The 26261-nt window shown below is 41.8% G+C and overlaps 1 protein-coding gene across 1 annotated transcript in view; it reads left to right on the forward strand.

Annotated features, from left to right (window-relative positions):
- The first annotated feature begins 3904 nt into the window (after window positions 1–3904).
- Pigu (phosphatidylinositol glycan anchor biosynthesis class U) overlaps window positions 3905–26261 on the forward strand; it is a 79802-nt gene continuing 57445 nt past the window's right edge. The window contains exons 1-4 of the mRNA XM_038330908.2: window positions 3905–4117; window positions 14374–14438; window positions 23438–23497; window positions 24557–24619. Coding sequence (XP_038186836.1) covers window positions 3988–4117; window positions 14374–14438; window positions 23438–23497; window positions 24557–24619 — 318 coding nt within the window. The 5' untranslated portion in view covers window positions 3905–3987. The remainder of the gene's footprint in view (window positions 4118–14373; window positions 14439–23437; window positions 23498–24556; window positions 24620–26261) is intronic.

Raw genomic sequence — 26261 nt, forward strand, 5'->3', positions numbered from 1 at the left:
ATCAAGTTTACAGCACTTGCTACTCTTCTAAGAACTCAAATTTGGCTCCCAGCACCTATATTGTTCAGCTCACAACTGCATATAACTCTATCTCCAGGGGATTCAATGCTATCTTCTTGTTTCTGTGGGTACTGCACTCATTTGTAACTACATTCTCACAGACACATGCACATAAATAGAAAATAAAAACAAAGCAAGTTTTATTTTTACATTTTTGGATAATTACTGAGACACGATCTGCAGATATTTTCTCCTTCCTGTAGGCTATCTTTTTGGGTTTTTTTTTTTGGTATCTACTTGGGCAGAAAAGTTTTCAGTTTTGATGAGGTCTTTTGTGGAACACTGTCCACAGGGCATAAAATAGCTATTAACCCGAGCAGCAGTGTAACTCATAAGTGACCCTCAAGATCAGATGTGTGGGCAGTCCCTCACCTGAGGCTCCAATCACTCCCCCTTTCTCTCCTACCTCACTCTCCCAGCTGCATGTATATTCATCTCAATAGGTGCTAAGGTAGTTAGAGGTTGTAAAGATTAACCACAGGGAGGAAGGGGGCACTCTAACTATGTAGATTTTGGGAGACAGTTACCCATGCTGAGTTGTTTGGAATCACACATTCACCTCTAACTAAGCCCTATCAATTCATTGGTTCTTCGAGCTGGACCTGGGTGGGACTGTGTCTTTGTCCTGTGCCCTCTCATGGGTAAATGGAGATTTGTTCTCATCTTCCCAGGAAAAGTTAATGTAAGAGTGCAAACTCTTTCTTCTTTGTTGCCCATGTCTTTAGTGTTCTAATAAAGAAACCAGTGCTTCACTAGGGGTCGTTTTCTTCTGAGTTTTAGTCCTTGTAAGACTTTACGAAGGGACATGTTGAGGTGACCATGACTCAGAACTATTGGTTTGGATCTCACTTCTATTCATAAGGGTCATAGTTCATCCCAGACACAATCCGACTGTAGGAACTTTTAAGTTATCTATTAAAATGATGTAACTAGGAGCCGTAGAGATGTCTCAGCAGTTAAGAGCACTGGCTGCTCTTCCAGAGGACCCAGGTTCAATTCTCAGTACCCACATGGCCACTCACTCATAACCATGAGTAACTCCATTTCCAAGGGATCTAAGACCATGCTCCGACCTCTGCAAGTACTGCATATTCATGACGCACAGACGCATGCAGGCAAAACACCCATATGTGTGAAAGAATAAAACTTTAAAATATTTTTTGAAAAGTGGATGTAACTAGCACCACAGCTGTCTGGCATGTGTCTGGCACTGCATATGAGCTGAGCATTCTGCTGTGTGTAGTCTCTTCAGTCTTCACTGTGGATCTGATGCTACCCCAGCTTCCACTTTTCATAATGTAATATGCATATAACAACATCTATATTTTTTAGGAAGAAAACTGTACAGACTAAATAAGCTCATGGACAGAGTATGTCACAGTGCTTGGATCAAAAGATGAATTTCCTTCTCTATTTCTTTGTTACTTCATATGAACCTCTTAGATATGAACCCTGGAGCTGATGATGTTTACATTCTCCTAACCTGCTGATCCCCCTCCAACCATTCTTTATGACTTAATGCTAGTTTTTTTGAAAGATTTGTTTTGCCAGATCTGGTGGAGCACTCCTTTAATTCCAGCACTTGGGAGGCAGGGAGGTCTGAGTTTGAGGCTAGCATGGTCTACAGAGCTAATACCAAGACATCCAGAGCTACACAGAGGAAAAACCTGCCTTGAAAAACAAAACAAAACAACATTTGTTTTGTTTTTAATGATGGGTCTGTGTTAATAATCTCTGCGTGGGTATGGACACAAGAGACATCAGATCCCCTGGAACTGGAGTTACAGGCAGTTGTGAGTCACATGGTGCTGGGAGTTAAACTCGGATCTTCTGGAAGAACAATATGTGCTCTTAACCACTGAGCCATCTCTCCAGCCTGACTTACGTCATTCTTAAAATTTATACTTCTTCAACCAACTCTTTCAGTCCCATAAAGGTAGAGGGTATAATTTTGTCATCACATTAGGTTCTATAACACCCACATAGGCTTGGCAGCATAGTGATCTTTTAGAAATGCACACGTTTTAATGCAAGTGTTTAGAATGCACCAGGGCCCTGAGTTTCATCCCTGGCATCAAAGGAAATAGGAAATACTGTCCCCTTATCCCTCAAAAAGTTCACAAATTAAAACATCTGATATCACTCTGTTTAAAGTTTCCAATGGAAGCTGGGTGCAGTGGGACATGCTCTTATTCCAGCACTTGGGAGGCAGAGGTAGAGGCCTCTGACCTCCACATCTACATAGTAGCCTCCCCTGTGCCACCAAAAATAAAATCTTTAAAGCAAAGATTGCTATGGATTTGAGGCCACTTTAAATCACAGATATTACTAGGTCAGCCAGGGGTACATGGCAAGACCCCATCTCAAAAAACAAAAAAGGCCAGGGGCAGTGGCATAAACCTGTAATTTCAGTACTTGGGAGTCAAAGATTGGAGGAGAATCAGATGTTCAAGGACATCTTCAGATGTCCACTGAATTCAAGGCCTGCCTGGGCTACATAAGTCCCAGTGCCTGAAAACCAAAATAAAAAAGGAAAATAAAAAACTTTTCATTGGCTATAGTTTGTACTTTGAATAACCCCCAATTTAACTACAGCCAAGAGGCTACTTCTTGCCTCTAGTGGCTTAGCTCTGCACTCTGATCTTCAGTAAGCTTTATTTATTAATACACACACACACACATACACACACACACACACAAAGCTGGGCGATGGTGGCACATGCCTTAATCCCAGCACTCAGGAGGCAGAGGCAGTCGGATCTCTGTGAGTTCAAGGCCAACCTGGTCTACAAGAGCTAGTTCCAGGACAGGCACCAAAGCTGCAGAGAAACCTTGTCTCGAAAAAAAAAAAAAATAATAATAATAAATAAATAAAGCACACAAATCACGATGTCAGTAATTTCTATTAACCATAGTTATACTATTGATGCACTGTTCCATTTTCTTCATGGTTCCAAAATCTCCTGTATAATTAATTATTATAGCTAATCTTTAAGCCCTTACCTGAGCACTTTTCATACATTAACTAATGAAGAGGTATGCTGTTAATGCTTATCAACGGGCTCTCAAAACCCATGGTTTGTTGTGTTTGCTGATTTCTCAGATGTAAACACTCTCACCTGGAGGGATGTCAAGCTACCAACCTAATTGAGAAGAAGTGCGTCATTACACGCTACTTTAGTAGTTGTTTTGGTTATTATTGTCGACTTTACACGACCTAGGGTCATCTGGGAAGAGGAAACCTCAGTTGAAGAACTGCCTCCATCAGACGGGTGTGCGAGAAACTGTCTTGATTTTGAAATTGACTAAAGTTGTGTGTGTGTGTGGGGGGGGGGGAATCATCCCTGGACAGGTGTGCTGTGTTGTGCAAGAAAGTGCGCTGGGCATGAGCAGAAGAGAAGGTCCGGAAGTAGTGTTCTTCCACGGTTTTAGCTTCAAGATCCGGCCTTGAGTTCCTGCTCTGTCTTTCCTCGGTTAAATAACTTGCTGAAGGTCGCGGAGCGTTTAACCACTCCAAAGTGTTTCCTCAGAACACAATATAGTGCCTGGAGGACGGTTGGCGTACAATAAATACACACAAGGCACTCTTTAAAAATATAAAGGAAAACATTTCAACATTAAAAATATGCGCACTGGTGAATTTATTTCTTTAAGATGTGCTCACGATCTCAGTAAAATTGGTACAGTATTGTTCCCTTCTCTTGGGTGAGCAGAGGTGCAGTCCAAACCCTTTACTACGAGTTTGACACATCCCGCTTTCCGTCGTCCCGCCGCAAGCCTTCTTGGGAGTGGTAGTCTTCTGGCCGACGGACTCCCGCAGCAGCAGCCGCAATCGCCCGGCCGAGGTACTACAGGGTGGCGCGCAGGGCTTGAGGCTCTTCCGCATTGCCTTTTGCCCTCCCCGCCTGCGCGCCCGCCTCAGTTATCATGGCGGCTCCCTTGGTCCTGCTGCTTGTGGTGGCCGTGACCGTGAGGGCGGCCTTGTTTCGCTCCAGTTTGGCCGAGTTCATTTCCGAGAGGGTTGAGGTGGTGTCCCCACTGAGCTCTTGGAAGAGAGGTGAGGCCACCGGCTGGAGCAGGCCGGTCTGCACTGTCCCAGCTTCAGTGGATTGAATCGGAGGTGGAGGCAGTGGGCACCAGCGCGTGGTTCTGAGCAGACTGACCCGCGTCTGGGGTCCTTCGCGAGCTGAGGGCGGAGCTCTGGTGCGGAGGATGGGGTGTAGAGGAGGTGTGGAGTGTGAGCCCCATTACCCGAGGGGTGGGTCTCCGAGGGGGCGTGGCCCACTCTCCCGAGTTGGGCAGCGGGTTCCGCGGGAGGATGGACATCCCCTGGTGCTGCCTGCATAGGGTTTGTGGAGTGTTAGGGTTTGGCAGCGAGGTTACAGGCGGTGGTCCACCCAGTAGCAGATGGTGGAGGGGATTAGGGGGTCGAGGAAACCCGTGCTTTTGCAAGATTGGTGACCAGCCTTTAAGTGCTGGGATTGTAGGTGTGAGCCACCACATCTAACTTTATTCTCAAACTTTAATGCCCGTGTTTTGATATCACCTGCTGTCATGAGATAACATTTATTCTTCCTCTACACTCTTAGAACCTTATACATGCCTGTTTTTAAGACTATTTCTCTGAGCTTGGCGTGGTGGCACAGGTCTGAATCCCAGCACGGGGCCGGGAAGCTGGGACAGGAACATCTCAAGTTTGAAACCAACCTAAGCTCCTTATAGAATTCAAGGCCAGCAGCCCAGCTATGTAGTGAGACTGTGTCTCAAAACCAAAGAGTATTTCTTACCTTATATAACAATTATTTCTTGAGATCTGGTCTTTCTGTAGTATTACCAGCTCCTTGAAATACTGTTTTATGCTTAAATTCCTTGGTGCTGGGCATAGAACAGGTGTGTGGTTAGTTCCTGTTGACTGATGTGGAAGAAATGAAAGCATTGGGTCTGTTGTTTACAGAATAGATAGAAGGATTTAAAGATGAGGCAACATTATGTATGATTTTAGAATCTTCAGAAGGATTTGAGTCTTTCTTTGCTCTGCCATTTACTCCCTTTGTGACTTCTGTGAAACAGGACTCTAAATGAGATAATCCATATTGAAATGAGCACAATAAAGCCAAAACCTCAGTTCTGAGGCCTAGAACAGGGGTCACATTGACTGAGCTGAGTAGGTGAGTCAGAAAGGATAGGGTAAGAAGCGTGTGGCCTGTGTGTGAATAGTATGACATTCAGAGGTTTAGATCTCCATAGCTGAGGGTCAGTATCTAGGCTAGAGACATTTGACACCATGACCATAGGAACTCTTATAAAGGAAAACATTTCATTGAGATGGCAGCTTACAGTATCATAGGATTAGTCCATGGCGGCATGCAGGCAAATGTGGTGCTGGAGAAGGAGCTGCTACAAGTTGATATGCAGTACACTGTCCCTGGGAGTGGCTTGAGCAAAGGAGAGGCCTCATAGGCCACCCCACAGTGATACACTTCCTCCTCTAGGGCCACACCTAATAGCGCCACTCCCTTTGGGGCCAGTTTTCTTTCACAGTGGTCATAAGGCATTTGGGATTTGTTAAGAAATGGTAGTTACTAGCTCATTTTAAGGAAAGGATACAATAACTTTCACTTATATTTATAATTTGTTTAGTAGGGTAGATTTAAAAGCAGGTAATTATGCCAGGCATACTGTCTAATAGTTGTAATTCCGGCATTTGAGAGGCTGAGTTAGGGGATTCATTAGGAGTGAGAGACCAGAATGGGCTACATAGTGAGTTCCAGACCAGCTTGGGCTACAGAGTAAGATGTCTCAAAACCAAACAAACAGGCAGGTGATTACATTAAACTCTAAATGCTAGGCATTTAAAGATAGTGAAATAGGGCCAGATGTGGCAGCGCACACCTTTTTTTTTTTTTTTTTTTTTTTTTTTTGGTTTTTCGAGACAGGGTTTCTCTGCAGCTTTTTTAGAGCCTGTCCTGGAACTAGCTCTTGTAGACCAGGCTGGCCTCGAACTCACAGAGATCCGCCTGCCTCTGCCTCCCGAGTGCTGGGATTAAAGGCGTGCGCCACCACCGCCCGGCTGGCAGCGCACGCCTTTAATCCCAGCACTCAGTAAGCAGAGGCAGGCAGATCTCTGTAAATTTGAGGCCAGCCTGGTCAACAGAGTGAGTTCCAGGACAGCCAGGGCTACACAGAAAAACCTAGTCTCAAAAAACAAACAAAATAAAAGTAAAGTAGGGACTATTCTAGTTTTACATGACATTTTGAGATTTTTGAGTCACTAGATCTTTGGATAAAGGGCCTGGTATCCTCATCCTCATAGATTTTGGCTGGCTGTAATATGTGCTTATTTATTTAAACATTTTATGTGTTCATGTGTGTACATAGTATGTGTGCAGGTGTGTGTGTGTAGACCAGATTTGATGTTAGGTGTCTTCCTTGATTATGCTGTAATGAAAGGATGTACTGATTTGCTTTCTGTTGGTGTGGTAAAATATTACCAAAACTGACTTGGGAAGAAAAGAGTTTCTTTGGTTTACAGGTTACGGTCTATCATTAGGGAAGCTGAGGCAGGGGCCTGAAGCAGAGACTGTAGAGGAAAGCTGCTTACTAGCTTGCTTCTCCTGGCTTGTTCTGCTCCCTGTCCTGTATAGCCCATCAATCCTACATCAATTAGCAATTAAGAAAATACCTCCTAGACATGCCCATAGTTCATTCTGACAGAGGCAGTTTCTCAGTTGAGATTCCCTCTTCCTCTTTATGTCCAGGTGTTTTCAGGTTGACAAACATCATGACAAAGGTTCTTTTCACTGGATATGGGGTTCACCAACTCAGCTAGGCTAGTGGTCAGTGAGCCTCAAGATCCTCCTGTCTCTGCCTCTGCAGCGCTAGGATTACCAGGTTTTTAATATGCTTCTTTACCGACTAACCATCTCCTCAGTCCCTGTTTTTTGAGACCAAATCTCATGTATCCCAGGCTAGCCTGGGACTCAGGTAGTTGAGGATTACCTTGAGGTTCTGACCTGCTTACCTTCACCTCGCAGGTGCTGGGATTACAGGTGTGTGCCATTCTGTTTGGTTTATTTGGTGCTTGGCATTGAACCCTGGGATTCTTGCATACTAGGCAAGCACTCTACCAGTCAAGCTGGGTCCCAGCCTTCCTGATGGTTCTAAGTTAGGGTGTTATCATTTTTTCTTTCTTGTGTAGATGATGACGATGCCTCAGATCTACAGTCCAACACCTGAGAGCTGAGGCAAGAGGTGTGCAGCCAGCTGTAGTCCAGCCTGAGCACAGAATGAGACCTGTCTTTAAGAAAACCAAAACCGGGGCTGGCTCAGAGGTTAAGAGCACTGACTGTTCTTCCAGAGGTCCTGAGTTCAATTCCCAGCAACCACATGGTGGCTCACAGCCATCTTTAATGAGATCTGGTGCCCTCTTCTGGCATGCAAGCATACATGGAAGGAATGTTGTATACATAATAAATAAAATAAAAAAAAAAAAGAAAACCAAAACCAAAACCACCACTGCCATCACCACCACCACCACTGCCTCCTCCCTCAGAAAAAAACTTAGGGCTAGAGAAGTGGCTTAGTGAGTACGAGTACTTGCCATGCAAGCATAAAGACCTGAGTTCAAATCCCATTATCCAGGCAAAAGCTGAATGCATAGTGTAGTTGGTTGTTTTTGACTCATTGACTGTTGGGGGCATCACTGAGCACCCAAATAAATGCACATGGAGACTTATTACTTATGAATCTCTGGGCTTAGCTTGGCTTGTTTCCTGCCCGCTATTCTTTAAATTATCCCATTTCTCTTTTGCCTCTGGGCTTTTCCTGTTCTTCTGCGATCTCACTTTCACTCTGATCTGTGTCTGACAGGGGCTGGGTAGCTGCCCCCTTCTTTCTCGCTCCTTGCTCTCGCTTGCTTCTCATCCCTCTTTTTCTCCTTCTGTTTATTCTCTCTGCCTGCCAGCCCCGCCTGCCCTTTCTCCTGCCTTGCCTCTTTATAGATCAATCAGATGTTTTAGACAGACAAAGTAACACAACTCACAGAGTTAAATAAATACAACATAAAAGAATGCAACATATCTTTGCATCATTAAACAAATGTTCCACAGCATAAATGAATGTACCATATCTTAAAATAATATTCCATAACATGCATAGTGTGAGCATCTGTAATTCTGGTAATCTTACTTGCTAATAGAAGGCAGAGACTAGAGAATCTCTGGAATCATGAGGGCCTGCTAGCCTGGCATATGTGTAGCTGGCGACTACACTGGATGTTTGGGATCCCAGTGCAACCCCAAGCCTGTTTCACATACGTTCACATGATACATAAAAATGAATGGAATAGAAAGAAACAGATGGGCTGACACGATAGCTCAGCGGGTGAAGTTGCTTGATGTCAAGCCTGGCGATCTGAGTTTGATCCCCAGAAATCACTTGATAGAAGGAGAATCGACTCCCACAGTTGTTCTCTGACCTCCAAATGTATACCATCACACACACACGCACACGCACATTCACGCAGCCAGTGTCTCTCTCTCTACACACACACACACACACACACACACACACACACACACACACACACACACAGAGAGAGAGAGAGAGAGAGAGAGAGAGAGAGAGAGAGAGAGAGAGAGAGAGAGAAGATAAATGCAATTAAGGAACATTTGAAAAAAAATTTGAAAAAAAAAGTAAGTGGGAACTACATGTTTATAAAAGTATTTCTTTTTCCAGACTAGCCTTGCGCTCAGAGATTCCTATGTCTCCAGCACCTGAGTGTTAGGATTACAGGTGTATAATGTATGTCTAGCTATAAAAGCATTTCAGTCTTCATCTTTTATGCTGTACCCTGATCATCACCTCCACCCACATTTTGGTTTTGGTTTTGGTGTTTTGAGACAGGGTCTCACTGTATAGACCAGGCTGTCCTGGAACTCATTATATAAGCCAGGCTGACCTCACACCCATAGAGATCCACTTGCCTCTGCCTCCCAAGTGCTGGGATCATTCTTTTGTTGCTATTTTTTTTCAAGACAGGGTTTTTCTGTAGCTTTGGAGCCTGTCCTGGAAATAGCTCTTGTAGACCAGGCTGGCCTTGAACTCACAGAGATCCACCTGCCTCTGCCTCCCGAGTGCTGGGATTAAAGGCATGTGCCACCACTGCCTGGCTTTTGTTGCTATTTTATTTTGGATTCAGGGTCTCACTGTAGCCTGGAACTCCATAAATAGACCAGGCAGCCTAGCACTTGTCATAATCTTGCCTTTGTCTCCTGAGTGCTAGGATTACAGAAGAGAATTTTGATGCTCTTTTGACTGAGATAGGAAATACACACTGTAGGCCTAGGAAAGTTTTCATACATGTGCACCAAAATAATAAAAGTGACTAAATGTATTCAGTTGAAATAGCTGCATAATGACATCTGTTATACTTTATGTTAAATTAAAAAATCAGTAGACTAAGCCAGGCAGTGGTGGTGCATGCCTATAATTCCAGCATTCGGGAGGCAGAGGCAGATGGATCTCTGTGAGTTCGAGACCAGCCTGCTCTACATGAGCTAGTTCCAGGACAGGCTCCAAAGCTACAGAGAAACCCTGGCTCAAAAAACCAAAAAAAAAAAAAAAAAAAAAAAAAAAAAAAAGAAAGAAAAAAAGAAAAAAAAGACTTCTTAATTTATGCCTTTCTTACATATCTTAATATTACAATAAAGAGTGGTGTTTTTATAAATGTTCTTACATGAGGTTGACTTTCCCCTCAGATCTGTTATCCATGAAATAATATGATGATGTATATCACCAGTTACCAGAGCCACATTCTAGGCACTTGCCAGAGAACACTCGAGTTTACTGGTGCACAATATGTAGCCAAAGTGTCTCTGAAAGAATTGTGTGGAGTCTGCTCTCTAGCTGCTTGTTGAAAACCTCTCTCTGGGTTAGACGGGGACGTGAAGCCTGCTGTTTCCAGACAGCCTTATACTGTCTGATTCCCAATTGTTGCTTCTATTGTTGTGATCAGATGCCTTTGGCCTATGCTGAGGGAAGTCTTGTGCAGTGGGTTAATGAATCCTTTTCTTGGTCTCCAGTAAAGCTACTACTGAGAGTTTAACAGCCGTCTTACAGAGTGACCTCTCTGCTGTTCCTTAGGGGTACTGTTTCCTGGTCCTCGTAGAAAGGACCAGTTACACTTGTCTCTGTGAATTTTTATATATTTTCTTTGCTCTGTGTGTGCATATGTGTACACACACATACACTTGCTCATAGGGTTAGGACAACTTGTGGGAGTTGGTGGTTTTCTTATACCATGTGGGTTCCTAGGATTAAGCTCAAGTCATCGGACTTGGCAACAAGAGTCTTTACCTGATTAATGTGTCTTGCGAGCCCCAGTTAAAATTATCTTGCACAATCAGGCTTTTTTTTTTTTTTTTTTTTTTTTATGATGCTGGGTGGTGGTGGTGCAGGCCTTTAATCCCAGCACTGGAGAGGCAGAGGCAGGCGGATCTCTGAGTTGGAGGCTAGCCTGGTCAACAGAGCAAGTTCCAGGGCAGCCAGGGCTACACAGAGAAACCCTGTTTTGGGGGGAAAAATGTTGGCAACTATAAATAGTTTCCTTCTTTAGGTTAAATACAGTTTAAAGCATTTTAGTATTTATTTTCCCAGGTATTTCTTTTTTTTTTTTTTGTCCCTTCCTCCTCCCTCCCTTCTTCCTTCCATGTTTGTTTTGAGAATCTTACAGTGTAGCCCAGGCTAGCATTCAACTTGAAATCCTCATCCTTCAGTCTCTGTGTTTGTATTACATGTATAAAATGTCCTACTGAAGCCCATTCTTTTTGTGTATTTGATGTTAATAAAATATCTTTAAACATTTAATAAAATTGTGTTATATTTTGTGTTCTGTATTACTTCCAGCTTTGCTCTTAGCATTTTGGGGGCAGATTCCTTCAGTAAACATAGATCTGTAGTTTTTTGTGGTTGTTTTTTGTTTTTGTTTTTTGAGACAGAGAAGTTCTGGAACTCACTCTGTAGACCAGGCTGACTTCAACCTCACAGAGATCCACCTGCCTCTGCCTTCCCAGGTGCTGGGATTAAAGGTGTAGTCCCCACTGCTGGGCTGATGGGGACTGTTCTTTCTTTCACTTTAGGATCTGATGATCAAACTCAGGTCATCAGTCTTTTCAGTAATAACCTAATTAACTGAGCCATTTTGCCAATTCTGAAATATTTCAATTTTCAAAGGAGTTGCAAAGGGACTGGAGAGATGGTTCAGCAGTTAAGGGTACTTATTGAGGCAGGTGGTGGTGCACACACCTTTAATTCCAGCACTTAGGAGGCAGAGGCAGGCGGATCTCTGTGAGTACGAGGCCACCATGATCTACATGAGTTTCATGATAGTTAGGGCTACACAGTAAAACCCTATCTCAAAAAATAAAAAAAAAACAACAAACGTATAAATGTTTTTAAATTTTTAATACATACATATAGTACTTATTGGTCTGAGTACTGGAGTTTGGATGCCAGCATCTACATCAGGTTGTTTATAAACTCCAGTAACTCTAGCTTTGGTAACCTTTTCTGGTCTCCGTAGGTACTCAAGCATATGTGCATGCACACACACACACAGAGTTGCAAAAATAAAGTTCCTGTTTACGCTTTACCTAATATACTTAATATTGTGGCTTCGGTCAGTTAGTACTATTAGTGTATATACCTTATTAGAATTGTACTGCGTCCCTGTTGTCCAGTTTCTGGCCTAATGTTCAATCCGTGACCTCGTTTTACATTTAGTGGTTTCATCTCTTTAGTGACTACCAATCCGGGACTCTTCTTTTGATTTATTTTTTTAAGAGTATTGGGCAGTTATGTACCTGTCATTTTTGGTTGCCTGATGCTTTCCCATGATTAGGTGGAGGTTATGGGTTTTTTGTTAGTTTTTTGTTGTTGTTGTTATTCTACCACATTGTTGGCATGAGGACCACAGAATTCTTCTCATCACTCCATCAGTGAATCCTGAGATATTTGGCAATTAATATAGCTAACATATTGATGTTTTAATGGATTGCCTGATTCAAGCAGGGCATGTAAGGCCTATATGAAATTATTACTTTTCCCCTTGAAAGTACTTTGTTTTTTATACTTCTACCCCTAACTTTAGCATCTAATAATGATGCTTGCTTTCAGAACCATTCTGTGGGTCAGTCAACTGATGACTTTCTGCTCTTCCATTCTTCCTTGTTTACGCTTTTTGTCATGATGTTGAACTCAGATCCTCTTGCATGCTTTGCATGTTGCTCTGCTGCTGTCTCATGTGCCTAGCCTTCCTACACTTGATGCTGAGCATTCTATAAGGAGAGCATTTCTTTCTCTTCCACCTATTTATTCAGTTATTTACAATATAGTTTTAATACCTAATATATCAGTATATATATTAGTATATCAGTAAATACATATTTATTTAAATAAATCTCCATTAATCAATGTTGGCATTATTTTCAGTTTTTATTAAGTGGGGCTAGAGAGATGGCTCATCAGTTAAGAGCACTGCCTGCTCCTCCAGAGGACCCAGGTTCCATTCCTGGAACTCATTTGTTGGCTCCCAACAATCTGTAACTCAGTTCTAGAGGATCTGATGCGTCATCAAAATCAGGCACATATGTGGTGCACAGACACATACACAAGCAAAACACCCATACGCAGAAGATAAAGACAAATTATTACTCTCAGTGCTGTACTGAATATATTGTATCAGGCACTTGATCAATTATTTCCTAAAGTAATCTACTTTAAGAATTATCATTTGGGTCCAGGCATGGTAGCACACGCCTTTAATCTCAGCACCGAGGAGGCAGAGGCAAGTGGGTCTCTGAGTTTGAGGCCAGCCTGGGCTATATAGTGAATTATAAGTCAGCTAGAGTTACATAGTGAGACCTTGCATAAAAAAACAGAAATTATTTTGTGTACCTGATATAGCATAGTGGAGTTCTTGTCTAGTGTGCACAAGTTCCCAAGTTCAGTCCATAGCACCAAACCAGCCAAACCCCAAACCCTCAAACCAAAATCAAACATTTTGAGCTGGACATGGTGGTGTATGCCTGTAATCCTAGAACTTGGGAGTTAAAGAGCTTAAGGTGATTCTTGGCAGCACCAGAAGTTTGAGGCCAACAAAGTATCATCTTAGCTGGGCCTAATGGCCAGCTCCTATAATTCCATCACTTGGTGGGGGCTGCTGAGATGGGATTGCGAACCTGAGGCCAATCTTTCCTACATGTAAATATTCTTCCACAAAACAAAAACCTAGTTAAACAACCCCCCAAAAAATAGCTCAATTTCCATCTTCCTCCCAAATCCCGTATAAGGTTAGAATTAAAGGAACACAGCTAAAAAGTACATCTTACTCTGTAGAAAAATGACGTAAATGTCACTGAAACAGGTGACACAAGAGAGCGACTTCCACTAACCTGGAGGACTTTTTTTTTTTTTTTTTTTTTTTTGGTTTTTCGCGACAGGGTTTCTCTGCAGCTTTTTTAGAGCCTGTCCTGGAACTAGCTCTTGTAGACCAGGCTGGCCTCGAACTCACAGAGATCCGCCTGCCTCTGCCTCCCAAGTGCTGGGATTAAAGGCGTGCGCCACCACCGCCCGGCCTGGAGGACGTTTTTTAAAACCTGTTGCTGATTTGTTAGTTGTGCTTTGGAATAGGGTAGACTATGCATAGAAGAAATGCTTAGGGTTGGTGGAGACCACAGAGAGGTAGAAGAAGTTTATAGTTTTCTTAATTTAGTTTTATTTTTTAGATTATGTGCACGTATGCATGTCTTTGTGGGAGTATGTGTATGCTAAGGGCAGAGGCCAGAAGAGGGGGATGTGTCCTCTGGAGCTACTGGCAGTTGTGAGCTGCCGGACACGGGTGTTGGGAACTGAACTGGGGACCAAGAGCAGTACACAGCTCTTAATTGCCAAGCCATTTCTCTAACCTCAGAAGTTACAGTTTAGTATAAAACTTCCTTGTAATGGGCACAGCTCATGATGGAAAGAACTGCTTTGTGTGGAAGAAATCTCCATTCTTGAAAATTGCACGTGTGTGTGTGTGCGTGTGCGTGTGCGTGTGTGTATGCATGTGACATATTCTTTGAAAATTTCATACATATGTACAGTCTTGAGATTTTTTTTTTTTTCAAATCAAGACCTTCAGCCATTTGCTTGACCTGAGGTGAAGGGATAAACTCAGGCATTCCTTGGTCCTAGGAATAGCTGACATTTTAGTTTATGACCATTTGCTGTTGTCTCTAAAGTCTGAGTGAACTTGTGTTTCTTTGTTTTCAGTGGTTGAAGGCCTCGCACTGCTGGATTTGGGAGTGTCTCCATATTCTGGAGCAGTATTTCATGAAGTAAGTGTTGTATTTTCTTTCCTGGCACTATGAGTAATTCATAGTCATAGATACCAGAGCCGGAGCTCTGGTACACACATTTAAAAGGATCGTTTTTGATAGGAATAGCCCTCTTGCAGACATTCTCTGCATACGAAAGTTGTTTCACAATTACAGGGACAATGATCCCGGTTAGGATTTTAAATAGTTCGGAGGAAGGGAGAGAGAGAGACAGAGACCAGAGAGAACAACTCTCAGGAGTCCGTTCTCTCACATTGTTGAGGAAGGGTCTCCATACACCAGCCTAGCTGGCCGTGAAGATTATGGGTACTTCTGTCAGGAGTGCTGAGATTCCACATGCAACCAGCTTTCTGTGAATTTGGGGACCATGCCCAGCTTGTCAGGCTTATGCAGCCAGTACATTTATCTTGCTGGCTTGGGGGACTATATGAGGCTTCTGTAGAAATTATTATTGTTTTGTTTCCTGAGACAGGGTTTCTCTGTGTATCAACCCTAACTGTCCTGGAATTCACTCTGTAGACCAGTCTGGCTTCGAACTCACAGAGATCTGCCTGTTTCTGCCTCCTGAGTGCTGGGATTAAGGATGTGTGCCACCATGCCTGGCTCATAAAATGAGGCTTTAAGACTAGTAAAAGCAAGCTAGGTATGGAGGCTCACACTGTAACCCCAGCTTTCTAGAAGCCAAGGCAGGAGGAATGCCATGAATTCAAGGCCTGCTCATGCTTGGGCTATATGAGACTGACTCTATCTCAAAATGCCGAAACAACAAAAGTGTAAACATCCCTTTGGTTATTTTCACCTGTCCCTTGGATTGCTGTAACAGCTTTCTTATTAAGTTTTTCCTGGTTCAGTCTTGCTCATTTATTCTGCAGTCAGGGACATTTTTCTAAAGTGTGAATCTCGATTCGTCACTCTTGTGCTTGGCACCTGTATTTGCTCCTAATCTCAGGCTTAAAGCCCAGGCACTTGGAGGAGCATTCAGAGCTCTCACTGCATTTGTTTCTGATCACCTTTTCTTCTCTTCACCCTCCCTCCCTTCCTTTTCTTAAGAACACAGGCAGTTACTGGGAATAGATGTGTTTGACACCCACATAGTAGCCCATTAGCCCCAAGGACCAGTGTGAAGTGGGCCTTGGGTGTGTTTTAAGTCATAAGCTTTCCTGTACCGTTTTCTGTTGTCTGACATCTTGCTCGTGCTGTTGTCTCCTGTAAAAGCCGATCTTCCCCTTTTTGTGCTTGGCTCTATTAGTGAGAAGCAACTTAGATTTTACCTTCTCCAGAAAAGCATCCAGCATCACTTTAGACTAAGTCAAACGCTCCTACTTCATCACCTGAGGAATCTTATCCCTTTCATGGCTCATATCCCACTCTTAAATTTACCTCTCATCTACCAGGTGTGGTGGCGCATACCTTTAATCCCAGCACTTAGGAGGCAGAGACCGGTGGACCTCTGAGTGTATACATATATATATATATATATATATATATATATATATATATATGGATGATCTTGAATTCCTGATCCATCTTGCTGCTGCCTCCTGTGTGCTAGGTTTATAAGAACTTGAATTTTGAGATTTGTTTATTTTTATATTATGTTTATGGGTGTCTTGCCTGCATATATAGCTATATACCACACCACATGTGTGCAGCTCGCATAGAGGCTAGAAAAGGGCGTTGGATTCTTTAGAACTGAGTCACAGAGAGTGCTTAGTTATAATGTGGGTGTTGGGAACTGAACCTGAGTCCTCTGGAAGTCATAGTCTTAACCACTGAGCCATCTCTCCAGACTCGAGAATGTAGAAAATTTGAATAATGTCAGCTATATTGACCTAAGAATGACCCATTCAGTAACATCAAAGTACATTCTAAGTGTATGTGGAACATTTGTGCCATAGAATATGTTCTGCCCATAAAAAGAAGGCTCAGAGCCGGGCGGTGGTGGCGCACGCCTTTAATCCCAGCACTCGGGAGGCAGAGGCAGGCGGATCTCTGAGTTCGAGACCAGCCTGGTCTACAAGAGCTAGTTCCAGGACAGGCTCTAGAAACTACAGGGAAACCCTGTCTCGAAAAACCAAAAAAAAAAGAAGGCTCAGTATATTTAAGTCACTTAAAGATTCACTTTTGCTGACCACAGAATTGTAAGAGGAGGGCCCACTTGTTCCCGGCCGCCCAGCTAGCTTAGCTCCAAAATAACCACACAGAAACTATATTAACTAAATCACTGCTTGGCCCATTAGCTCTAGCTTCTTATTGACTAACTCTTACATCTTAATTTAACCCATTTCTTTTAATCTGTCTATCACCACAAGGTCATGGCCTACCAGTAAAGATTCAACAGGTCTATCTCCAGTGGTGGATCCATGGCATAGTCTCTGACTCTGCCTCTCTTCCTCCCAGCATTCAGTTCCATCTCCCCACCTACCTAAGTTCTGCCCCGTCAACAGACCAAGGCAGTTTCTTTATTCATTATCCAAGAAAAGCAACACACAGACAGAAGGACCTCCCACACCATTTCCTCTTTTCTGTTTAAACAAAAAGGAAGGCTTTAACATAGTAAAATTCTAGCAAGAATTACAGTTACATTATTTATATCTACTTTATCTTTTATCATAACAAAGGAAAACTATAACTGTAAATTCTTCAACACCATCAAAGACTCCAGAAGGATATAATATTACCTATTATTATATTATTATAATATAATAATGTAATTATTATAATAGGTATTATTATAGGAAGTGCATTGTAAGCAATTTCCAAAACTCTAGAATTGAAAGAGACATCTCGCTGCCTAGACAGTCATCCATAGTTTTTCTGTACTGCATTGGGAAGTTATGTGTAAAATCCCCCAAATCTTTGGTAACAAATAACCCAGGAATCAAGAAATCAGAAGGGGTGAGTTCGAGGCCAGCCTGGTATACAGAGTGAGTTACAAGATAGTCAGGACTGCACAGAGAAACCCTGTCTCAAAAAACAAAAACAAAAACAAAACAAAATAATAATAATAATAAAAAAAGAAATCAGAAGGGAAGTTAGAAAGTATTTTTGAAGTTAATGGAAGTGAAAACCTTAGCTGTCATATATTTAGCATGCCACTAAAGTAGTACTTAGGGAAATTTATGGTCACTCAAATTGATACACAACATAAAGACAGATTACATTCAACACGTTCTTCTTTTTTTCCCCTGTGCTGTATAATTAAACTGCATGTACACGCTAGCTCACTGTAGAAGCCAGCCATGTTTCCCTTGTTTGGGGCCTTTCTCAATGGTCTGGAGCATCAAGAAATTTTTTGTTTGCTTGTTTGTTTTTAAATATTTATTTATTTATTATGTATACAATATTCTGTCTGTGTGTATGCCTGCAGGCCAGAAGAGAGCACCAAACCTCATTACAGATGGTTGTGAGCCACCATGTGGTTGCTGGGAATTGAACTCAGGACCTTTGGAAGGGCAGGCAGTGCTCTTAACCGCTGAGCCATCTCTCCAGCCCACATCAAGAAATTTTGAACAGAGGTTATTTGAATATAAATATCAGGTTCTTTTTTATATATAAATTGACAAAGATACTTGAATAATAGAATTCATTAGTAGACAGCTGTAGTCCTTTTAGAACTTTGAGGACAGTTGATGCCTGTTTTTTAAAAAGAAGTTAGAGGACTGGAGAGATGGCTCAGTGGTTAAGAGCATTGCCTGCTCTTCCAAAGGTCCTGAGTTCAATTACCAGCAACCACATGTTGGCTCACAACCTTCTGTAATGAGGTCTGGAACCCTCTTCTGGCCTACAGGCATATAAGCAGACATAATAAATAAATAAATAAATAAATAAATAAATAAATAAATAAATAAATAAATAAATAAAAGAAGTTAGAGAGTTCATCGCAAGTAGCCACATGCTGAGATTTAGCTTATGCTAAGCATTGTGGCATTTATTTCATACACATAACTGCCATTAATCTCCCCTAGGGCCCTGTGAAATAGATTGTTTTAATGATTTATTTAAGTTTCAAAATTTGTGTGTATGGGTGTTTTGACTGCATGTATGTCTGTGAGACACTTGCATGCTAGGTACCTACAGAGTTACAGACAGCTGTTAGCAGCTGTATGAGTCCTGGGAACTGATTCTTAGTACTCTGAAGAATAGCCAGTGCTTCTGACATAGAGCATCTTCCCCAGTTTCTGTCAGAGGAAACTAATTCTCAGAGAGGATAGCAGTTTGCCTGCAGGCCACACAGGTACAACAAAAACTAAGGATTTAAATCTAAATAAAGTTTCTCTTCTTTCTACAATATCTTGTTATTTACTAAAAAGCCTGTCAGTGATCTTTACAGTCCCCCCCCACACACACCTTTTTTTTTCTTGAGACAGGGCCTCTTACATAGCTCAGGCTGGCCTAGAATTTACTAGTTAGCCTGGGCTGGTCTCAGCTTCTCAAGTACTGTGAGTATAGATGTGAGTCACTATTCTTGGCTCAGAGTATATCTGTAGCCTTTTTTGGGGTTGGTAATAGAGTTTCCACTTAGGGCTTTGTGCATGCAGGCAAGTGTTCTATTGTTCACCTACATCCTTAGCCCATTATAATGTTATAAAGCATATTTTTACATGTAGTTAGGAGGTGATAGGAATAGATACTTCTGAGCCACCACACTAAAATCAAATTCTGGACTTCCTTTCTGATTCTGATGCACTGATGAGTTAGTTTACGGTACTGGGCCAACTATTTGGCAATGACGTGTAGAAAAGAAGAATAAATACAAAAAAAATGTTTGAAGGCTTTGGAAAGTACCAAGATACTCAAAACTCAAGAGTAAAGTTTACAGAATGAGAGTCAGGGGCTGGAAAGTTGGCTTTGTGGTTAAGAGCATTTGCTGTTCCTACAGGGGACCCAGGTTTGAATATTAGCGCTCCTCTCAGCCTGTAAACCCAGCTCCAGGGGATCTAATGCCCTCATCTGACCTCCTCTGGCATCAGCATGTAGGCACACACACACACACACACACACAAATAAAAATAGTAAAATTAAATCTTGAAAAAGATAATGAGACTAGGGTTGGTGATTTAGCTCTGTTGGTAGAGTACCTGCCTATTTTACATGAAACCCTGGCCTCAGTCCCAAGCATCTCATAAACCTGGTGTGTACTGCATGCCTGTAACTCAGGAGGTGGAGCTGAGAAGATTGTCAGAAGTTCAGAAGTCATCCTTGGCTCCATACCAGGTTTTTGGTCAACCTGGGATACCTCAAATCCTGTCTCAGGAAAACAAAACAAAGCAGAAAAGGTAAAACCAGAGCCTGTAATCCTAGCACTGGGAAGATGGTGGCACCCCAGTCAGAAATTCAAGGTCATCTTGGCTACATAGTGAGTTTGGGGCCTGCCTTTGCTACATGAGTCTCCATCACAAAGGTCCAGAACCAAACCAGACTAAAACAAAACAAAACACAGAAAAATAATTGTATGTTCTTTTTGAAGAAATGCATCTTCAAGCTAGGGAAATCTAGGATGTATCTTAATGATACAGCATGTACCTACCATGTACAAGGACCAGGGTTTAATTTTTAACACCAAGAAAAAACAAAAACAAACAGCCACTCACCCTTCTACCATTGCCATCAGCAGCACCAACACCTGAAAAGAAAGTACATCTCAGATATGAGGACACAGAAAAGAAAAGCAAAAAGCTTGAAAGGCTTGGTCTTGGGATGTAGCTCAGATAGTAGAGTATTTGTCTACAAAGCCGTAGGTTTGATCTGTAGCACTCATAAATCTAGGCATGGTGGCACACACCTATAACCCTAGCACTTAGGAAGTGGGGGTAGAAGAATCAGAAGTTTGACATCACCCTTGGCTACATTGTGTGAGTTTGAGGATGGCTTGTACTATATGAGACCCTGTCTCCTAAACCCAAAAAGCAAAAGGAAGGAAGAAAGAAATCTATCATGCAGATACTAGTTTGAAGAATTGATGTAGCTTATGACTTTAAAGCCAAAAGCAAAACAAGCAAAAACCCAGAGGATTATTTTATAATAATATAAAAATTGCTCTACCCAGAAAATAGTCTTTCTATATAGAACTACATCTAATTCACAGCTTCAGGATACACAAAGCAGGGGTGGAAATGTAGCTCACTTGGTAGAGTGCCTGTCTAGCATGCATGAATCCTTGGGTTTAGTGCATAGCACTGAATAAAACCGGAGTAGGGCACACACTTGCGGTCCTAGTACTTGAGAGGAGAATCAGAAGTTCAAGGTCATCTTGAGTTTAAGGACAGCCTGGGCTGTATAAGACCCTGTCTCATAAACAAACAAAAATACAAAGCAAAAGGAGAAACAAATATGCCTATGGCCATAGTGGGAATTTTATTTTAAACTTAGTTTTATTAATTTTTCTTGCATGGTTTTCTTCTGTGTAGCATGTGCATGCAGTGCTTTTGGAGGAGAGAAGAATGTGTCTGCTCCCTTGACCCTGGAGTCACTGATGGTTGTGAGCTACCATGTGGGTGCTGGGAGCCAAACGCAGGTCCTTTGCAAGAGCAACAAATTCTTTTAACTGCTGAGCCACTTCCAGTCACAATAGTGGGATGTTTTTAACCTGTCTTTTTCATCAATGATAGAACAAAGAGACTCAAAAATCAGTAAGGATGTAGAAATTTAAAAGATCATTACCATACAAATTATATGTAGAATGTATGACCATAAATGTTAGTATGTACGTTCTTTTCAAATGTATGTGGAGCAGTTGCCCAAACTGATCATGAACCTTAGCTAGTCAGACCACACTTTAAGTTATTAAAATCTTGTATTGTGCTTTTAATGATGATAATATAATTAAGCTATAAATAAATTATAAAAAGAAGGGCTGGAGTCAGTGATTTAAGGTTTTCCTAGCATGTGCAAGGCCCAAGGTTTAATTTCTAGCACTTTAAAAATAAATAACAAATATTTGGAATTAAGCCATATACTCTTTTGTGTTTATACTAAGGATTGAGCATAGGACTCATGCATAATGAACGTCCTACCAGTGAACTATATCACCTCTGGCCAATCTGTATATTTTAAAGCAGTATCAAAGAAGAAATGTCAGTGGAAATTAGAATATATCTTCTTTAAAAAGAAGATCAATCTATCAGTCCATCTAACCATCTATCTATCTATCTATCTATCTATCTATCTATCTATCTATCTATCTATCTATTTTTTATTTTTATTTTTGAGGGAGTGTTTCTCTGTGTAGCCCTTGCTGACTTGGAACTCATTCTATAGACTAGGCTGGCCTCCAACTCAGAAATCTACCTGCCTCTACCTCCTAAGTACTGGGATTAAAGGCATGGGCCACCACTGCCTGGTAAAAATTTATTTTTAATTGTGTGTATGTGTGTGCACTGTGTGTGCAGGAGGCCAGCAGCATCAGGTCCTCTGTGCTGTAACTACAGGTAGTTGAGCCACCTGATGCGGGTGCTGGAACCATACTTTGGGTCTTTGCAAGAACAGCAAGTACTCTTCATAGTGCTTAGCTTCTCTCCAGCCCCTAGAATATATTTTTAATTGAACGATATTGGGAAGAAAACAATATACCAAAACTTGTGTTATTGCTAAACCCATATTAAGAGGAAAACGTATTGCCTCAAACAAAAAAGAAAATATTGTGAACAACCTTATGTCAGTGAGATGAAAATGTAGGTTAAGTGTATAAGAAAAATACTAATTACCTAGACTAATAAAACAAAAGAGAATAATGTTTAATATATGAAAGAAATTGAATCCATAATATAAGTCTCTCAAATAAAACAAAACAAAACCTTGAGAAGCCAGACTTGGTGGGGCACCTGAACCCTAGTCCTTGGCAGGCCAAAGCAGGGCCATCAGGAGATTCAGGCAGGCCATTGTTGGTCACATGTTCAAGGCCAGCCTGGTCTACATGAGACCTTGTCTTAAAAACCAAAATAAAAAACCACTTAAAAACAAAGGAAAAAACTTCAGGCCAAGGTTAATTTCACAGTGAGTGACTTTTCTCAAAACCTTTTTCCCCTTGAGTGTTCTGCAGTACTGACCTTGAACTTTCCATTGTACAGCAGCCTAAGTGCTGCTGTTGCAGCCAGCATCACCATGTGGTTTCTTCCTGGGCTTCTGAGGAAGAATTAACATTTTTATACAAATTTATCAGAGAATAAAGGAGCCAGGTGGTGGTGACACACGCCTTTAATCCCAGCACTTGTGAGGCAGAGACAGGAGAATCTCCGTGAGTTTGAGGCTAGCCTGGTCTACAAAGTGAGTTCCAGGACAGCTACAGAGTAACCCGTCTCTGTAACAAACAAACAAACAAAAAGAATAAAGAAAGGAAAAATTCCTCATTTGTTCATTCAACAGTTTTGGTCCTCTGTGAAGCGCCCTTCCCTCTCCCACCCCCCCCGTTTTATGTGTTCTTTGTCTTTTTTTTGTTTTTTGAGGCAGGATCTCACATAGCCTAGACTAGTGTGGGACTTGCTATAGCCAAGATGACTTTGAACTTCTGCCCTCCTTTCCTTTGCACTTCAAGTCCTGGAATTTTAAGCACACCCCTAGGTTTTTGGGAGTTCTCGAGACCAGCCCCAGAAATTCATGCATCCTAAGCAAACATCCTACAAACTGAGCTACATCATCAGCCCCTATTTATTTTTTCAAATAAAGTAAATTGAAGTGCCCAGTCTGACCCTGAATTCCTAGGTTCAATTTACTTTCTCATTTCAACCTCTTTAGTATCTACTGCAGGCATGAACCCCCAAGCCAAGCATGCCAAGCAGATAGCTAGCTAACCTCACGTTTTGTTATTTCCTCTACTATGTTCAACTGATCATTTCAGTGATACCCTGTGATTCAAGACACTAAGTTGTTCAGTTAGTTCCGGGTAGCTGTTGCAGGAAGGATCAGATTTCTTATTGGAAATTTTCCCATTCCCAATCTGGAAACTGATCATTTATATCAAGGTTTGACTTAATTTTTTCCTCTTTGTTTTTCTTCCGCAGACTCCATTGATAATATACCTCTTTCATTTCCTAATTGACTATGCAGAATTGGTATTTATGGTAAGTATCTTTCCAGAGAAAATAAATATGTGTATATTTTTAATTTTACAGTTTGTTTTTAAGAAAATAAGGAGCTGGGTAGCATGTAGGAGGCAGAGGCAAGTGGATCTTTGTGAACTTGAGGCCAGCGTGGTCTGTATAGCAGGTTCTAGGCCAGCCAAGGATGCATTGTGAGACCCTGAGAATAAGAAAGAAAAGGAAAGGAAAAAACAGAAAACCAGAATTTCTGAGAAAATAAAAGCCAAGACCATGTCTTTAGCTTGGAGCCTGGCCTTGGGATGGTATTATAGAGTATAAGGAACAGGCGGGAACTTGTGACCAGTTCTACTTTCTTATTCTTCGGTTTCTGGACTATGTAGTCTTCAATTTTCTAACCCCGAGATTCTGTGGTTGACGTTAAATGTGCCAGTTTGGAGGGCAACCTGAGTTTCCTAAGCATTCTGCCAAGAGATTCTGAGGGGAGCCGAAGAGGCTTTCAAGGACAAGGATTGAAGATTGAGATGACAGGAGCAGAGCAGCCTGAGACATTAGTCAACAGAGTTGGAAATCTAGGTCAGGATAGCATAAGAAACCCTGAAGTCTTCCTTAATTATAATGGCTACTGTTTGCTGAGGGTTTACCATGTATGAGGTGCTAGACATACCTGAAGCCTATAGGTCAGTGGATATTGTTCCCCTTTATGCACGTGCGTGCGTGGGTGCGTGTGTGTGTGTGTTTCATTTTTTTGAGACAAGGTCTCACTGTGTGACCTAGGCTGATCTTGAACTCATGGGAGTTCTCCAGCTTTCTGGTGTTAACAAGTGCTAACCACAATGCCTGGCTTATTTTCATTTAACTTGCTGGTCTAAGAGATATAGGCTTCCAGATGGAATGGATCATAATATAGGGGTTTTCTGTCATACCTCCCTTAGTAGGCCTTGGCCAACTCTGAGTTTGGTGCTGGACAGTCAACCCAGTACCATCCCAGACCTCTTCAGGCCTGGCAGCATTCCAGTACCCTGTACTGACTGTACTTTGTATTACTCCTGTACTTTCCGTTACTTCTCTTTCTCTTGACAGATAACAGATGCCCTCACTGCTATTGCCCTGTATTTTGCAATTCAGGACTTCAATAAAATTGTGGTAAGTCATTAGTGGGTAGGACAAAGCTGGTGGGATTTGGTAATGTACTTATTATGGCAGTGGATCAAAAGTCATGTACTTAAAGATCCAACTATTTTAAAATAGTTAAGTGGGCTGGTGAGATGGCTCGTGGATAAAGGTTCTTCCCAGCAAGCCTGATGGTCTGGGCCTCTGATGTATGCAACACACACACACACACACACTCCTCAAAATATAAAATAAACAAATAGGAAAGGGCGTGGCTGTATTAGCTCACATCTAAAATCCCGGCACTTGGGAGGTCAGGCTGTATGAGGAGTACAGGGTCATTCTCTAGTCCACACTAGTTTGTGGCCAGCCTGAGCATAATGACATGCTATCAAAAATAAAAATGTAAAGGCTTTCCCTTTCATTAGTTTATTTTTTCAAAGAAAAAATGAATATAGTTTTTATCTCACTATTTGAGGTTTCTTGAAGTAGAATTGGATTCCCAGTGTTGATAAATCTGTTTTCCTTCAGAGAGGAATTTGGAGGTTGGAGATTGAGCCCAGGGCCTTGGAAAATGCCAGGCAAACACCGTACCACTGAGCTGTACCCCACACCCCCAGACCTAAAAGACCAATCTTAATTAGAAAATTTGGCATATTGGGCTGGCAAGATTGCCTGGTCAGTAAACATGTTTGCTGCCAATCCCTGGAAGCACATGGTGGACGAAGAGGGCTGGCTCTAGCTGTTGTCTTCTGACCTCCGTCAGCACTCCACGGCTCATGTGAGCTCCTGCTTACAGACAAGCAAATCTAAAGAAGTATTCATGTAAAGTTTATTATTTTTTGGTGCGTGTGTAGCTTGTTTACTTGTCTTTGTTTTTTTTCAAGCCAGAATTTCTCTGCATAGCCCTGGCTGTCCTGGATTACCATGTAGACCAGGCTGACCTCAAACTCAGATCTGCCTGCCTTTGCCTCCCAAGTGCTGAGATTAAAGGTGTGTGCCACCATCAGCCAGTGTAAAGTTTATTCTTAATTATGTAATAGCTAAGGAGAGTTGCATCATGGGATCATTCTCCTCTTTAGGCTTCTGGAAAGATTAACAGATAAACCATGCATGCTGTGTACACAGTTATGAAAACAAAAGTCGGCTACCATCCTCCTGTGTGGCTGGGAGCCACTGAGTTAGGTCAGGGTAGGAGGAAGGTGCGTCTTAGTGACCTTCTGTTACCAACTAATAGACCCAGAAACAGCAATTGGCCTTTCTGTTGCACTGTGATTGGTTAAAAAAAAAAAAAAGTTGTTGAATTCTAGACTTTTAGACCTCATAGAGATTTAAAAAACGTCTGGACTATGACCTTGTAATTTGATCCCATTTATAGGTTTTGGGATAGAGTGAACCCTTGAAATGGTGTAAAAACCATGTATATGTGTGTGTAATGTTTTAGAGGGTCCACAGCTGTCTTTGACGCTTCCCCTAAAGGATTAAAAATTTAACTTAAAATGTTTTATTACATTTATGGGTGTTCTTAAGAACTATATTTAAGTTTTTATTACACTTATTTGTGTGTTGGGCTGGCAAGTTGATATATGTGGCACAGTAAGTGTGTAGAGGTCAGAGGACAACCTGTGGGAGTCAGTTCTCTTCATCTACGATGTAGGTCCCAGGGAATTGAACT

The sequence above is a fragment of the Arvicola amphibius genome, chromosome 5 (assembly GCF_903992535.2).
Source record: "Arvicola amphibius chromosome 5, mArvAmp1.2, whole genome shotgun sequence".
NCBI lineage: Eukaryota > Metazoa > Chordata > Mammalia > Rodentia > Cricetidae > Arvicola > Arvicola amphibius.